Below are 17,709 nucleotides of genomic sequence, written 5' to 3' on the forward strand. Positions count from 1 at the left end.
TATGGGTATGTTATGATTATTAACTCAAATTTTCTATAGTGCTTATTTTATTTGCCTTGTCTGACTGATGGTGGTGCGCATGTCGTAGGTGAAGGCAACGTTACGGTGGAAGATGATGAGTTTAGTGTCGGAATGAAATTTAGTTCGAGAGAGTCGGTGATATCTGCAATCAAAAGCTACACCATCTCTAGAGGAGTTGATTACACTGTGTATGAGTCTAAGTCGCAGACATTCTATGCGAAATGCAAGGGGTATGGTACAGAGTGCGACTGGCTTATCCAAGCTAGCTTGATTTGAAAAAAATCTTGTTGGGAGATCAGGAGATACAATGGCAAGCACACGTGCACCATGGGCACGATTTCACAAGATCATGCCAAGTTGGACTCAGACACAATTGCAGATGCCATTAGGCCGTTGGTCGAAGCAGACCCCTCGATAAAGGTGGAGTCTGTTATTGCAGAAGTTCAAGACAAGTTCAACTACACTGTGAGTTACTGCAAGGCTTGGTTGGCAAAGCAGAAAGTTGTCGCAAAAGTTTTCGGTGATTCGGAAGTTTCTTACCAGACTCTGTCAGTATGGTTGAAAGTAATGACGTTGAAGATGCCAAGGTCTCGTGTTCAGATTAAAACACTGCCCGTTTACCGTGAGAGTGAGGAGGTTCAAGGTATAAGAGTTCTGCACTGCATTTTTTGGAGCTTCTATCCGTGTATTGTAGCATTCAGACCCTGCAAGCTATTGGTGCAGGTTGATGGGACGCACTTGTACGGAAAATATAAAGGTGCACTTCTGATAGCAGTTACACAAGATGAGACTCAAAACATTGTGCCTATTGCATTTGTGATTGTCGAGGGCGAGACATCAGACGCATGGGAGTTTTTCCTAACCAATTTGCGGAGATATGTGGTTACCATTGATGGTGTGGGTATTATTTCTGACCGTCATACCTCCATCGACGCTGCAATAGCTCGCAGTAATGGTGCATGGTCACCAGCAAGGGCGTGGCACATGTACTGCATCAGGCACATCGGGTCCAACTTCTTAAGGAGGTTCAAGACTCCATATTTGCATAAACTCGTGGTGAACACAGGTATTTCAACTAACTGTTATGGTTCTATTCATAGTAAATTTGTGGCATCTGCTTATGATTAAATGGTTTGTTCAACAGGCTATTCTAGGACGGAGTAGGAGTACAACAAAAACTACCAAAGGCTTAAAGAGCGGGGTGAGGCATATACTCAATGGTGCGATGAGATCGGTGTTGAGAGATGAGTGTTGGCATTCGATGGTAGTCATCGTTGGGGACATATGACGACAAACTTGGTAGAGTGCATAAATTATGTTCTGAAGGGTGCACGCAACCTTCCTGTGACTGCCCTTGTCCGGTCAACTCTCTACCGGTTGAATGAGTTGTTCACTCGAAAGAGTACCGAGGCTCATGAGCGTCTTCGCAACGGATTCACGTATTCAGAATTTGCAGCGAAGAGAGTTGAAGAAAGCTTCCGACGTGCAGAAAATATCGTGGTCAACCGATTCGACAGGCGCAACGAGATGTTTGAGGTTCGTGAAATGCAAGATGGTACCATTTACACTGTTAACCTTGCGCAACGACACTGCGACTGTGGCCATTTCCAGGTCGAGCGACTTCCATGTCGGCACGTGCTTGCATGTTGCGCCAACCAGCGTCTTGATTGGTAAGTGTACGTGCACGATGTGTACAAGATGTCTGAAATTTACAATGTGTACAGAGGCAAGTTTGTTCCGATAGGTAACCCATCTACGTGGGATAGATACGAAGGAGTGAAAGTGATCGCCAACTGAACATTGAGGCACGCGACGAAAGGAAGACCGAAGTCAACCCACTACTTGAATGAGATGGATTCGCGTGATATACGTGGTCATCGCCGGTGCACTATATGTGGACGCGAGGGACATAGCCGCAGCTGATATCCTCAGCGCGTAGGTCCAAGCTTCGCTGGAAGTAATTAGTGGTTAAGCTTTTTAATATAACTTTGTTATGACCTACTTCACAATTATATGTTACTTTTTTTGTAACCTCGTCCTTTATTTTAACCTAGTTAACAATTTATAATAAATAAAGTTTTTAACCTCGTTATTTACTTTTTTTAATTAGAGAATAAACATTTCGAGCCAAACAGAGTTATACGAGAACAAAGTTAAATATGTCATAATAATAATACTGAACAGAAGTTTCTAAATATAAGATACAATACTGAATACAATCTGAATACAACACTGAATACAAGATCAACTGCAGCAGACTACTTCACCGACCGAAAGATGAAATGTATGAGTCTCCGGCCGGAAGATGAAATGTGTGAGTCTCTGGCCTCCAGTATTCCACCAAGACACTCAATAGTGCAGCATGACCTCTCATTTCGCCTACTCGCAAAACATGTTGAAACCCAATCAATGCTAGTGTCTCTGTCGCTACTTCGTTAAAGGTATCTGACAGAATAAATTTTTTGGTCAACAAATTCTTGATAACCTACAATAAGTAAAATGATAACTATTAAATTCTAAATAATAATAATAATAAATTATTAAAAAATGATAATAAATTATTAAAAATAATAAATATTTATTTACTATTAAAAAATAATTATTATTATTATACAGTATTCTAGCTAATAATAATAATAATAATAATAATAATAATAATAATAATAATAATAATAATAATAATAATAATAATAATAATAATAATAATAATAATAATACGGTAACTAAACAGTATTGTTACTATTATTATCTTAAGAAATAATAATAATAATAATAATAATAATAATAATAATAATAACTATTGGTATTATAAAACACAATTATTATTCATATCATAATAATAATAATAATAATAATAATAAATTTATTAGTTAAAATATATTAAGAAAGAACATAAAAATAAATATATTTATTTATCATAAATTTAAAAATAAAACTCACCAATTGAGAATGATTCAAATATTTAATAATGTGTTTCTCAAGTAAAATAAAATTATGAACTATTTTTTTTTTTATTAAATAAAGCCCCAAACTTTTACTAATTCTTCTTTCTCACAAACTTGTTCTCTTTCACCCTTAATCCCAACTCTTTCACTCTTAAAACTCACTCACAGCATGTAACATGAAAGAGAAACTGAAACTCTCATGGCCTACGGTTACACATACAAGTGGGGAGACTGCCAAACTACCAAATGCAGGTTTGTGCACCTGCCAAACGCATCTTACGTTTTGGAGGTTCGAGGTGTTGGCATGCAGGAACACAAAAACACGTTTTGAAGCTGGATTCTCCTCCCATGCCAAACGCAAGCTGCGTTCATCTTTTTAACTTCCGTAAATAAATTAATTTCTGACAATTTACAGGCATTACGGCTAACATTGTCATTTTTCTCTTCTAACAATTGGACGATACTGAAAAATATTTTTATAACGAAAATAAATTTAATTTATAGAAAAATTTTACCGTGCTGAAGGAAATTTTTTTTTTCATGTGCTGAAGGGGCGTAGCATTAAAAAAACGGTGATATGTGTCAGTGTTATTTTCATACTTTAAACAAATTTTGTAATAAAAAGTAAAATAGGTATAATATGTTAACATCATGAATATTTATTATATTAGTTTAATTTACTTTTAATGATAATAATTTATTTATTGGTTATTGGTTTTGAAAAGTTTTAGCAACTTTGGGTGTTTTTGTGAATATTATCCAACAGGTAAGATCATAGGAATTACTCCATAAAATAATAAATTAAAACAACAATAATAACACCAATAATATTCTTTTAAATTAATAATAATAATAATAATAATTTAATTTTTATTTAAAATTATATTTTTGTTATATATATTCTCATATTTAACTTATATAATAATAAATATATTTTTACTTTCAAAGCAGAAGCGAATCTAAAATTTTAATAAAAAATAAGTTAAAAATTAAAATATTATATAATTAAATATAATATTATATATTTAGTAATATATATAATCATAATTAATATTTTTTAATTAAAAGATATTAATAAGTGTTTGTTATATAAAAAAATTATCTTAATTCTTATAATTTTTTTATTTTGGATTCAATAAAATATAAAAAATTATCTATTTTTTATTAGTTTATTTTGTTGAATATTATTGTAACAATAAGTTATATTTTATGTTTCATATCATAAATAAATATGTTATAAAATAATATAAATAAATTATTCTAATAATTTTGTTATATGTATTTAAAACATATTTTTAAATAAAATATAATTGTTTTAATGAAGTTACTTAATATGTTATAATTTTAATATCATGAGAAAAATAAATAAAATTTAAAATAATTTACTTTCATGCATGTACTATAATATGTAAAAAAATTGTAGTTATTATAAATATTAAAATATTTTTATATGATAATAAGTGTGAAAATTAAGAGAAAAAATATTTAAAAAGAGAAAAAAGTTTAAATTTAAAAAATTTTAGAAATTTATTTAATCGAAAAATGATTAAAAATAATATTTATCTCAATTTAAGGATTATTACTTGCTTTTGAGTTTAATAATTTAATTATTTATTTAAGATAATTACTTACTCTATTTTTCAAATAAAATTATATAATATATAATAACTTTAAATATTTAAAAGAATTATGCTTGTTCTCTTTTAAATTTGTCTCTGCTTTAAAAAAAATTTTATTCAAAACTAATGAATAATGTTATTTTTATTCTGTTTCTTTTTATTTTTGAGTTTATATTTTTTTATAAAATTAGATGAAAATCTATTGAACAATTAAAATTTTTTCTGCAACATTTTGATTTTGTTAAATATAATTTTTTTTAAATACGTTTCATCTAATTTAATAAAACCAAAATTTTTCAGCACAAATTTTAATTATCCAATAAACTTTCATCTACTAATTTTATGAAAAAATATAAAATCAAAAATAAAAAATATAATAAAAATAATACTAATAATTAATTTTGAATATTTTTTTAAAACTAAAAATATTTTTATTTTTTATTATTATACAAATTAAATATGAGAATATATATATAAATTTTGGCAAAAAAAAAAGATTTGGATGGTGATATCCTAACTCTTTCTTGTTATTAGGCATTATTATTATTATTATTATTATTATTATTATTATTATTATTATTATTTTAAAAGGATATTATTGTTGTTATTATTATTATTTTAGTTTATTATTTCATGGACTAATTTCTACCTGCTAGATAATATTCACACAAAATTTAAAGTTGAACGCTTTAGAAAACCAATAAAGCCCAACAAATAAATTATCATCCTTAAAAATAAATTAATCTAATATAATTAACATTCATGATCTTGAGATATACTGCTTTGACACAAAAGTTATCTATCAATATAAAAGACACGCATCACCTTTATTCTAGTACCACACCTCTTCATCACATGAGAAAATTTTTTTCCTTCAGCACAATAGCATTACCCTAAATGATTATGATGGCCTAAAAATAATAGTCAAAAACCGTAGCTTATTAGTTTTACATGTTTGATTAAGGATAAAGGAAAACAATAGGTGAGTAGCTAACGTTATAATGTTGAAATAATCTGTGTGCGAAAACAATATTTGTTGTCAAATATTCAAGGTAGGCCTTAAATATCACACCGAATCCGCCAGCAAAATAGCATACGCCAATTGAAAAAGTAATAACGATCTAGAGTTTACACTTTACACAACCAAAAATATATCAATATTGAAACTTCTGAAGCTCTACCTGGACAAACTCGAACAAAATTCTGCAAATTTAAATCATTAATTAGACTAAGACTTAATAACTAGTATTATTGTTAGCCGCTAAACATAACTAACAATTATTATGAAAATCATGGTAAGTTTTATTTTTGGGGATCCCTTTATAAGGGCTCTCGTCCCCTATTATTCCGGCAACTAGATCATCAGATACTGGAAGTAGCGACGGAAGGTGGCCAACTATGACAATGGCGGCGACCACGACAAAGGCGGCGATCACGCCGGTGATGATGACTACAGCAGGGCTGGCGATTGGGGCCGCCGCAACTACTGGACCAGGGGAGGTTACTACATCCGGCGTAGAGACAGTGGCAGCAACAGCGGCTACGGCGGCATATATGGCGGTGGCAGTGACTATAGCAGGGATGACGACGGTGTAAAAAGCGAGTCCTCGAGGAAGAGCCACGTCGACTACAGGAAGCATGGTGAGGAGGGAAATCATCATGATGATGTCAAGAACGGCGAGTACAGAGCGAGTGGTGAGTGCAGCATTGTTGTTGTCGGTGATGGCGGATGTGGTGGCAGCAAGAATGAGTAAGAAACAAACTGCAATGGCGGCGACAAAAATAGTAGATGCAGAGATCTTGGCGGCGGTTGTGAGCGCAGAGCGTTGCAAATGGCGTGCGGTGATGATTGTGAGGAGCGGAAGGACAAGGAAGGCGAGGATGAGGAGAAGGACAGAGAGAGTCCATAGAATGGAAGATGGTGAGACCGTTTCCGTTGTCTCCCGGCGGAGCCATAGCCAACCGTCGGTAACTGTAACGACGGCAAGCAACAGGAGGAGAAGGATTGGGTGGATACCGCTACGATAAGCCCATGCCATGAATTGAAGAGATGATGAATGGGGTTGGAGGCAGGGTACTAATCTCTATCTCTGCCACTCCTTAGCCCTTACAACAACCTTCTTTCCTTCTATGAATATAAGAATAGATCCAAGTTGGGGTGTTTAGGGTTGGATTGGCGATAGATTTGGCTTCAGTTCGGTATATAGTTTAGTAACATTTTTCGTTGATTAGTTTAGATGGGACATGTGAATTTAATATCTTAAAAAGTTTTATTTAGATATTTAAGAGGATATTTATTAAATAAAATATTTATATAATTAAGATTTTTGAAATAATTTTGCTACGTAGTTAATTAGAGTTAATTAGTTAAAAATAAAAAAAAATTGTTATAAAAAAAATGACTCTCACTATTCTATCAGTAGCATTTTTATATATACAAAGCATTTTTATTTATAATTAATTATACTAAATGTATACTAAATTCCAAACTATGAATTTTTCTCACTCCACTGCAAGATCTAAATTCCAAACTATTGAATTTTTCGTGAAATAAGATTAGAGCAACCGAGCAAGTGATTTTATAGTGTATTTAGTAGATTTGTCATTTTTTGTAGAGTTCTCTCACTTCTAATTTTAGTAAGATATTTAATAATATTTAAAATAATTTAAAATAAAAAAATATTATTGTTACGGTGGGTAACCGGAGATTGACTGAATGGATGGCGTTGGCTGGCCCAAATGTGTGAAGGAGGAGGTTGCTGAATGGATGCGCAACTCGGAAGGCTCCGTCCTACTTGTTTGTGCGAGAAGAGGGGGTGGTACCTGCAAAGACACTCCGATGCCTAAGTTAGCAAGAGTGTGAGCAGGTCTAGAGAGTATTGGGCTTAGAGATACCTGAGGGGTGTCAGTGTATTTATAGTGGTGAGCCAATAACCACCGTTGGAGTAGTGCCGTATCTTTAGGGTGCTAACCGCCCCCATTATCTTGGGGAGGTTAAGATATGGCTTTATGAAGCGGTTAGAGAGATTTTAGGGGCGGTTACTCATTTGAATGAGTGTTCATCTGCCAGCTAATCTCTCGTCCGACTTCTTTAGAGCAAGTCGTGGTTGATACCGACTTCTTACATGAAGGTCGGTACTTAGCTAGGCTTAATCCTTCAGATTAGGCCTTTTATTTGGACCTGAGCCTTTGTCGCTGGGCCAGGGTATGAACAGTGCCCCTACTTGAGCCCAAAGTCTCTTTAGAGCTTGGGTTCAAGTATTTAACTCGGGTTCATAGTCGACTTACTTGGAGGAAACATGGGTCTTAGAAACCGACGTGATTTTCGCGACCTTTTGTTTCTGACAGTTACGTCAATTCAAGCGTCGTGTCCGTTGGGGAAGCATTTAGGGATTGAGGGCTTTGGTAACGGTGCAATCTCATTAATGACTGCTCTGCTTTTACCATTATGCCCCTTAGTATGTTTATAAATACTTTCCCTCTCTTTCCTTTTTCCGTTTCTGCAATCTTTCAAACTTCTTCTCTCCTTGTTTGTGCTGTATTCTTGTGTTTGAAGATTTCTGCTTTTTCTAACCTTCATTTCTCGGATAAAGGTTAGCTTCGCTTCTTTCATGTCATGCCTTATGTTTGCATGCTTTTGGTTTTTGTGGGTGGATAGGTTGGTCTGTAGATTTTGGTTTCGCATCTCTCCCCTTTAGGGACCGTGTTTTTTGATTTTCTTTTTCTTTTTTCTTTTTGTAGGTTTCTGTCACCTTTCATTATATAAAGAAAAATGGCCTCTGTAGATGTTCTTTCTCAGTGGGTTGATGTCACTGTCCTTGGGGAGGAACCCTTGGTCGATGCTGAGTTTATCACTCATCTTTGTACTCATCACAGGCTTTGTACTTCGGAGGAGGACGAGCCAAAATATGAGTTGATAGTCCCGGGTCCGGAAGACCGGGTTTGTTTTGGGAGGGCCGATGAGGCGGCTCCTCATTTTTTCTTTATGTATGAATGTATGATCACCCGCTTGGGTGTTTTCCTTCCTTTTTCGGATTTTGAAATATCTGTCTTGCACCACTGTCGAGTTGCTCCTACCCAACTTCACCCTAATTCTTGGGGTTTTCTGAAAATCTATCAGTTTGTTAGCCACGTTTTGGACTTTTCGACCTCTTTGAGGATTTTCTTTTATCTCTTTCATATGACTAAGCCCTTTAGTGGGCTAAATAACAAACAACAATGGGTGTCTTTCCGAGCCATACAAGGTCGGAGAATTTTCACCCTCTTTGACGAATCCTTTCATGATTTCAAAAATTATTTCTTCAAAGTGCAAGCCGTAGAGGGTCACCACCCCTTTTTCCTGGATGAGCATTCCTACCCTCGCTTTCCCCTTTATTGGTTGGCGGCCTCCCCTTGTGAGAAGTATGGTCTGGATGACCTTGATGAGGTGGAGGCGGCCATTGTGGGGTTTTTCCGAGAAGCGTGGGGGAGGGCCCCGTATTTAGATACGAGGAAATTTCTCCAGGGGACGCCGACCTTTATTCGGTCACAACTAGGTAGTGCATGCATCCCTCATTTCCGACTTGTTTCTGCCGGTTTGAGTTTTACCGACTTGTAACTTTTGCTAGTTGTTTCTCTTGTAGATATGGCAAGGAAGAATGCTCAGGAATCTTACCAAAGAGTTCAGGAGGCTAAGGCAAAGTCCCGGGCCAGGTCTGGTGGTGCCAGGGCGATCGCCTCTCCTCCTCCTCCTCCTCCTAAGAACGTGGGCACTCCCTCTCAGCCCATTATAATTTCCTCTTCAACTTTGTCTCGGCCACTCCCTTCTGCCCAACTTCTTCCCGAGCCAGAGAAGAAGAAGCGCAAGACTTCAGAGTCTGGCTCTTCTTTTGATGGTGGGGTTAAGGCGGATGCTCTTGCATTCGTCCGAAAGAACATCTATCCTTATATAAGTATGGATGATGTTTCTGTTCGAAACCACCTCACCACCATGGCCGAGAGAGTTTTAGGGCAGCAGGTGTTTGTGGCAAACTTTTGGACCTTTTTGAGAAGACTCCCCTCAGCTCTTTGGGGGCAACCTCGAAGGTTGAGGAGTTGGAGGGGAGGCTTCTTGCTTTCCAAGACCAAGAGAGGGAGTTAAAGGAGGAGGTGGCTAAGTTGAGGGAGGAGAGGGATAGCCTTCGGGAGAAGGAGAGTAAGCTGCGGGCCCAATGTACTATGGAGGCAAATTTGAGGAAAACAGCACAGGATAGTTACCAAAGTTTATTTCAGGATCTTGTGGCTGTGAGGAAAGATTTGCTGAATTCTCGGAACGCATACGCCGAGTTGGAGGACTCTATTGCTGATGGTGCCAAGGAGTCTTGGAGAATTTTCCTGGAGCAAGTCAGAGTTATCGCTCCCGACTTGGACCTTTCTCCTTTGCATCCTGTTAAAGTCGTTATTGATGGTGCTATCGTGGATCCTCCTGCTCCCGAGGTTGTTTCCGAGTCAGAATTGAAGACTCGGGGGCAGAGGATTATTGAGTCTCCTCCTCGTTCCAAAGATGCTCCGAGTTCTTCAGTTGTTCCTCCGACTTCCTCTTCAGCTTCTCTTCCTGGTCTTGGTGGCGCTCCTCTTGGCTCTGGTGGTGGTGATCCGTCTACTCCTCTGCAGAAATAACTTATTTTTTTATGGCTATATGGGGGCTCGGCCTGTGAGTCCCCCTTTTTTAAACTTATTTACATGTTGTTTGGTGATGCTTGAACAATTTCTTTTGGCCTTTTAAGGCCGTTAACAAAATATTTCGGCAAGTGCCCTTTTTAAATAAGGGTTTAGATTAACGAAACAAATACCCCTTTTTTTTTGGATAAGGGTTTAAGTTACCTTATGCGTGTATGCTTTTCTAATTTTCTGAATTCCCCTTGACTTTTTCTTGAAAACCTTTCTTTTTGGCTTGTTTGTTTTTCGGAGCTTTTCGTTTAAGGATTTTCAGGTCATCCTTTAAACTTCTTCCTAGGTTTTCCTATCTCTTTTTGTTATCCCTCATACTCAACTTTTGTTTTAGCGAGTTCTTATGACTTAGGTTATTTTTGCGATGCGTTTTTCTTCTACTCGGTTTTATACTCCGATTTATGGATCGAAGTATTTCCGAGCTTTCCTACTCGGGGTCTCGTTTCGACTTATGAGTCGGATTGGTTCCCGAGTTTTTACGATCGACTCATATAACCTCTTTACACCAACTTGTACCTCGTCGTTTTATCCTGACGACCATCTAGGTCGGTTCATGGGATTTTCACGCTTTGTCGAGCTTAAGTCGGCGCGTTTCGTAGAAAGACTTAGAAAAATAAAGAAGGATATTATAAGAGATATTGTGAATGAAAAAGATCTTTATTAATTGGGGAGGTACCTTCTTTTGCTACTAAGGGTCTTGATAGCCTATTCCCTTAGTCTCTACTATGATGCCTCGTTAAAAACCCTTCTCCAGAAAAAACCCTTTTGGGAAAAAATCATGAAGTTGGGAAAAGAGTACATCAGGGAGTAGAGTTCACTTTTAACTGTAGTACCTTTTCATGTTACAAGCATGCCACGACCTTGGTAGCTCAGTGCCGTTCAAGTCGGTTACTTTATAGTAACCTTTTCCTAAAACTTCATTGACTTTGTATGGTCCCTTCCAATTTGTGGCGAGCTTTCCTTCTCCCGATTTGTTGACTCCAATGTCGTTTCTGATTAGGACCAAGTCGTCCGGGACAAATGTTCTTCGAATGACTTTCTTGTTGTACCTGGTAGTCATCCTTTGTTTCAATGCCGCTTCTCTTATCTGGGCACCTTCTCGGACTTCGGGGAGCAAGTCGAGCTCTTCTTTGTGTCCTTGTATATTTCCGACCTCGTCATGGAGAATTACCCTTGGGCTTTGCTCGTTGATTTCTATTGGAATCATGGCTTCTACGCCATAGACTAGTCGGAAAGGTGTTTCTCCTGTGGCGGATTGGGGGGTTGTCCTATAAGCCCATAGCACCTGAGAGAGCTCTTCAGCCCAAGCTCCCTTTGCTTCCTGTAGTCTCTTCTTTAGTCCTGCCAATATGACTTTGTTGGCTGCCTCGGCTTGCCCATTTGCTTGTGGGTGCTCCACCGAGGTGAACTGATGCTTGATTTTCATACTGGCTACTAAGCTTCTGAAGGTAGCATCGGTGAATTGGGTTCCATTATCCGTAGTGATAGAGTAAGGTATCCCATATCTTGTGATGATATTTTTGTAGAGGAATCTCCGACTTCTTTGAGCGGTGATGGTGGCCAATGGTTCTGCTTCTATCCACTTTGTGAAATAATCTATTCCCACGATCAGGTATTTAACTTGTCCAGGTGCTTGGGGAAAAGGACCTAACAAATCCATTCCCCATTTTGCAAAAGGCCATGGAGAAGTGATACTGATAAGCTCTTCTGGTGGAGCCACGTGGAAATTTGCATGCATTGACATGGTTGACACTTTTTCACAAATTCTGTGGCATCTTTCTGCAAGGTCGGCCAATAGAACCCTGCTCGGATTACTTTCCTGGCGAGTGACCTCGCTCCGAGATGGTTTCCGCAGATCCCACTATGTATTTCCTCCAATACCTCGGTGATTCTTGAGGTCGGTACGCACTTTAACAATGGTGTCGATATCCCTCTTCGGTAAAGGACATTTCTCACCAAAGTGTAATGCTGTGCTTCCCTTCGGATCCTTTTGGCTTCTTTTTCCTCCTTAGGGAGGATGTCGAATTTCAAGTATTCGACTAAGGGATTCATCCATCCGAGGTTTAAACCGACTACCTCAAGTACCTGTTGTTTATCTTTTATTACTGAGGGTTCTTGGAGGGTTTCTTGGATCAGGCTTCTGTTGTTCCCTCCTGGTTTGGTACTTGCTAACTTGGATAGGGCGTCTGCTCTGCTGTTCAGATCCCGAGTTATGTGTTTTACCTCGGTTTCTGTAAAGCGCCCAAGGTATTCCAAAGTTTTTTTCAAGTACCTATTCATGTTTGGGTCCTTTGCCTGATACTCTCCACTTATTTGGGAGGTCACCACTTGCGAGTCGCTGTATATCATCACTTTTGTAGCACCGACTTCTTCTGCTAATTTTAGCCCAGCAATCAAGGCTTCATATTCTGCCTGATTATTTGAGGCTGGGAATTCAAATTTTAGAGAAACCTCTATCTGGGTTCCTCTTTCATCTACCAATATTATGCCTGCGCCGCTTCCCGTTTTGTTGGAGGATCCGTCTACATAGAGTTCCCATGTAGTCGGTTTTTCCTCTTGGTCCCCTGCGTATTCTGCTATGAAGTCGGCGAGGCATTGAGCTTTAATTGCTGTCCGAGTTTCATATCTTAGATCGAATTCGGAGAGCTCTATTGCCCATTGAACCATTCTCCCTGCAACATCCGTCTTTTGGAGGATTTGCTTCATGGGTTGGTTTGTGCGGACTCTTATTGTGTGAGCCTGAAAGTAAGGTCGTAGCCTTCGTAAGGCTATCACTAAGGAGTAGGCAAACTTTTCTAATTTGTGATACCTTAGTTCAGGGCCTTGTAGGACCTTACTGATGAAGTAGATTGGGTGTTGTCCGACCTCGTCTTCTTTTATCAGGGCTGACGAGACAGCCCTGTTTGCTACGGATAAGTACAAAACGAGGTCTTTCCCTGGTACTGGTCAGGTTAAGATAGGAGGTTGGCTTAAAAACTTTTTGAACTCTTGGAACGCCTCCTCGCATTCTGTAGTCCATTCGAATTGGCATCCCTTTCTTAATAAGGAAAATAGTGGAAGGGATTTTAGTGCCGATCCTGCCAAAAATCTGGAGAGGGCTGCAAGTCGGCCGTTGAGCTGCTGGACTTCTCTCAAACAAGTCGGACTTTTCATTTCTAGGATGGCTCTACATTTATCGGGATTGGCCTCAATCCCTCTTTGTGTTAGCATAAATCCTAGAAATTTTCCTGCCTCTACCGCGAAGGCGCATTTTGCGGGATTTAGTCTCATCTTATGCAGCCTTATGGTGTCAAAGACTTGTGAGAGGTCGGATAAGAGGTCGACTTCTTTCTTGGTTTTTACTAGCATGTCGTCGACGTATACTTCCATCAGGGTCCCCAGGTGAGAGGAAAACACTTTATTCATCAACCTTTGATATGTGGCTCCTGCATTCTTTAATCCGAATGGCATGACCACGTAGCAATAGTTAGCTCGAGGTGTGATGAATGATGTTTTCTCCTGGTCGGGCTCATACATCGGAATTTGATTATATCCCGAGTAGGCGTCCATGAATGACAAGTATTGGTACCCCGAGCTGGAGTCCACTAGGGTATCAATACTTGGTAGGGGATAAGGGTCCTTAGGACATGCCTTATTTAGGTCGGTATAGTCGACGCATATTCTCCATTTACTATTCTGTTTTTTGACTAGCACTACATTGGCTAGCCATGTTGGGTACTTGACCTCTCTAATAAAGCCGGCTTCCAGGAGCGCCTGTACTTGCTCTTCTACTATTAGGGCTCGTTCTGGGCCGAGCTTGCGTCTTCTTTGTTGTACAGGTCGGGATCCTGGATAAACCGAGAGCTTGTGGGACATGAGCTCGGGGTCAATCCCAGGCATGTCGGAGGCCTTCCAGGCGAAGAGGTCGGAATTATCTCTTAGGAGCTTAGTCAACCCTTGTTTTAGAGTTTCCCCTAGGTTGGCTCCTATATGAGTGTTTTTTCCTTCCTCTTCACCAACCTGTATCTCCTCGGTTTTTCCTCCCGGTTGTGGTCGCAGCTCTTCTCTGGCCTTTGCACCGCCGAGCTCTATTGTGTTAACTTCTCTGCCCTTTCCCCTTAGGTTTAGGCTTTCATTGTAGCACTTCCTTGCTAGCTTTTGATCTCCCCTTACCGTTGCTATTCCCGCTGAGGTTGGGAATTTCATGCCGAGGTGAGGGGTAGATACCACTGCTCCGAGTCGATTGAGGGTAGCTCTGCCGATTAGAGCATTATAAGCTGACCCCACATCGATGACTATGAAATCTATACTCAAAGTCTTTGATTTTTCCCCTTTTCCAAAAGTGGTGTGGAGGGGCAAAAATCCCAGTGGTTTTATTGGCGTGTCCCCTAATCCATATAGGGTGTCGAGGTAGGCTCTTAATTCTTTCTCATCTAACCCTAGTTTGTCGAAAGCAGGCTTGAAGAGAATGTCCGCCGAGCTTCCTTGGTCTACTAGGGTTCTGTGGAGATGGGCATTTGCTAGGATCATAGTTATTACCACTGGATCATCATGTCCAGGGATTATTCCTTGCCCATCTTCTTTTGTGAATGAAATGGTAGGAAGGTCGGGTGACTCTTCCCCGACCTGGTAGACTCTTTTGAGATGTCTTTTGCGAGAGGATTTGGTGAGTCCCCCTCCCGCAAATCCTCCTGAGATCATATGGATATGTCTCTCTGGGGTCTGTGGTGGGGGGTCTCTTCTATCCATATCATCTCGCTTTCTCTTTCCGTGACTATCGGACCTTTCTATGAGATATCTATCAAGCCGACCTTCTCTAGCCAGCTTTTCTATCACATTCTTAAGGTCGTAACAGTCGTTAGTGGAGTGACCATATATTTTATGGTACTCGCAGTAGTCGCTGCGGCTCCCCCCTTTTTTATTTTTAATGGGTCTAGGGGGTGGCAGTCTTTCAGTGTTGCAAATCTCTCTGTATACATCCACTATGGAAACTTTTAGGGGAGTATAAGAGTGATATTTCCTTGGCCTTTCGAGACTGAGCTCTTCTCTTTTCTTGGTTTCCCTTTCCCTCTCTTTTGTTGAGGGAGGGGGCCCAGGTCATCCACTCAGGTCTCTTAGTTTGGCGTTTTCCTCCATGTTGATGTACTTTTCAGCTCTCTCTTGTACATCACTTAGAGAAACGGGGTGCCTTTTAGATATGGACTGTGAGAAGGGACCTTCTCTGAGCCCATTGACTAGCCCCATTATGACTGCCTCTGTGGGCAGGTCTTGGATCTCCAAACATGCTTTGTTGAATCTTTCCATATAGGCTCGTAAAGATTCTCCGACCTCCTGTTTTACTCCCAGGAGGCTCGGTGCATGTTTCACCTTGTCTTTCTGAATTGAGAACCTCATCAAAAACTTCCTTGAGAGGTCTTCAAAGCTAGTGATCGATCTTGGGGGAAGGCTATCGAACCACTTCATTGCTGCTTTCGATAAAGTGGTCGGGAAAGCTTTGCATCGCGTAGCGTCGGAAGCATCAGCTAGGTACATCCGACTTTTGAAGTTGCTTAGGTGATGCTTTGGATCCGTGCTTCCATCGTAGAGGTCCATATCAGGGCTTTTGAAGTTTCTCGGAACTTTTGCCCTCATTATGTCCTCGCTGAAAGGATCTTCTTCACCTAAGAGTGACTCTTCTTGTTCGTCGCGGGAGTTGTGATTCTTGAGGGAAGATTCCAGCTTTGAGAGTTTCCTTTCTAACTCTTTTCGCCGTTCCATCTCCTCTTTTAGATACCTTTCAGTTTCCTTTTGTCGCTCCCGCTCTTGTTCTAGCTGTTCCAGGCGGCTGTGGACTAACCCCATGAGTTCAGTTACATGGGATGGTCCTTCTTTTTCTGATGCGCGCCCGTCTGAGGAATTTACCTTGGGGTTTTTTTACCCCGGAGGTGCCCTCTCTGTGCTGATTGTTAGCTTCCTGGTGTAGATCTAGGTCCACGTCGTTATTGCCCGTGTCCAGATTCTCTTGTTCAGAATCCGTTTCCACGTGACCTTCTTCGTGGGATCTGTCCGCCATCAATGGATGATCTCTCGGGTCCCTGGCAACGGCGCCAATGTTACGGTGGGTAACCGGAGATTGACTGAATGGATGGCGTTGGCTGGCCCAAATGTGTGAAGGAGGAGGTTGCTGAATGGATGCGCAACTCGGGAGGCTCCGTCCGACTTGTTTGTGCAAGAAGAGGGGGTGGTACCTGCAAAGACACTCCGATGCCTAAGTTAGCAAGAGTGTGAGCAGGTCTAGAGAGTATTGGGCTTAGAGATACCTGAGGGGTGTCAGTGTATTTATAGTGGTGAGCCAATAACCACCGTTGGAGTAGTGCCGTATCTTTAGGGTGCTAACCGCCCCCATTATCTTGGGGAGGTTAAGATATGGCTTTATGAAGCGGTTAGAGAGATTTTAGGGGCGGTTACTCATTTGAATGAGTGTTCATCTGCCAGCTAATCTCTCGTCCGACTTCTTTAGAGCAAGTCGTGGTTGATACCGACTTCTTACATGAAGGTCGGTACTTAGCTAGGCTTAATCCTTCAGATTAGGCCTTTTATTTGGACCTGGGCCTTTGTCGCTGGGCCAGGGTATGAACAATTATCAATAAATTTGTTAAGAAAAAAATATAGTTAAAATTATTAATAAAATAAATAAATTTATAAATAAATTATAATTTTACTAAAACAATAAATTTATCAATTAAATAGGTGTAATCATATTCAGAAGTATTGAGAGTGTCAAAATTCACAAAATTAAATCCATATCGTAGGATACTTGACGATTCTGAAAATCTGTGTACATTAGTACATTAATTTAAATTAATCACATACTCATGATGTATAGTCTTGAAGTTACCCTCGTTGAGTTCAATACCAAAATATCTTAAGATATTCATTTCTTCAACAAATTCACAAATAGCGACACAAGAGCCTCTCAACTGAAGCATATATTTTTCTTCTCTAGAATTGATAAACAAAAATTAAAGAACAATTAGATGGGGATAAATAAACAAATTGTCGATTGTAGGATTGATGTATGCATGGTTAATACTCAAATTCGTCCCTGAAAGAACACGTGATCTTCATTTTCGTCCCCGAATAATTTTTTTAATCAAATTAGTCCGTAAAAGATAAAATATAAGTCAAATTAGTCCTTCCATCAGTTGGATGATGACGTGGCACATTAAGTGCCATGTGGCATGATGACGTGACACGACACGTGACAGGTCAGTGACACGTGCGTGTCACTTGACATGTAAAAAAGTTTTTTATAGTCAAAATAGTCTTTGAAAGTCCAAACGTAAGTCATTTTCATGCCTCAAATATTAAAAATTAGTCAAACTATTCCTTATATAATTTTTTTTATTTTTCTTCATAATATTAAATTTAAAATATTTTTTGATACTACTAATTTTAATAGAAATGTAATTGACAAA

The 17,709-nt window shown here is 39.2% G+C and overlaps 1 protein-coding gene across 1 annotated transcript; it reads left to right on the forward strand.

Annotated features, from left to right (window-relative positions):
* Window positions 1-348: 348 nt before the first annotated feature.
* LOC130939487 (uncharacterized) lies at window positions 349-1,149 on the forward strand. The gene has a single exon (XM_057867589.1). The coding sequence runs from the start codon at window positions 349-351 to the stop codon at window positions 1,147-1,149; it is 801 nt and encodes a 266-aa protein (XP_057723572.1).
* Window positions 1,150-17,709: the final 16,560 nt, after the last annotated feature.

This window comes from Arachis stenosperma, chromosome 7 (assembly GCF_014773155.1).
Source record: "Arachis stenosperma cultivar V10309 chromosome 7, arast.V10309.gnm1.PFL2, whole genome shotgun sequence".
Taxonomy (NCBI): Eukaryota; Viridiplantae; Streptophyta; class Magnoliopsida; order Fabales; family Fabaceae; genus Arachis; species Arachis stenosperma.

Coding starts and splice junctions, on each gene's coding strand:
- LOC130939487 (XM_057867589.1), top strand. CDS start 349: ATGGGCACGATTTCACAAGATCATGCCAAGTTGGACTCAGACACAATT.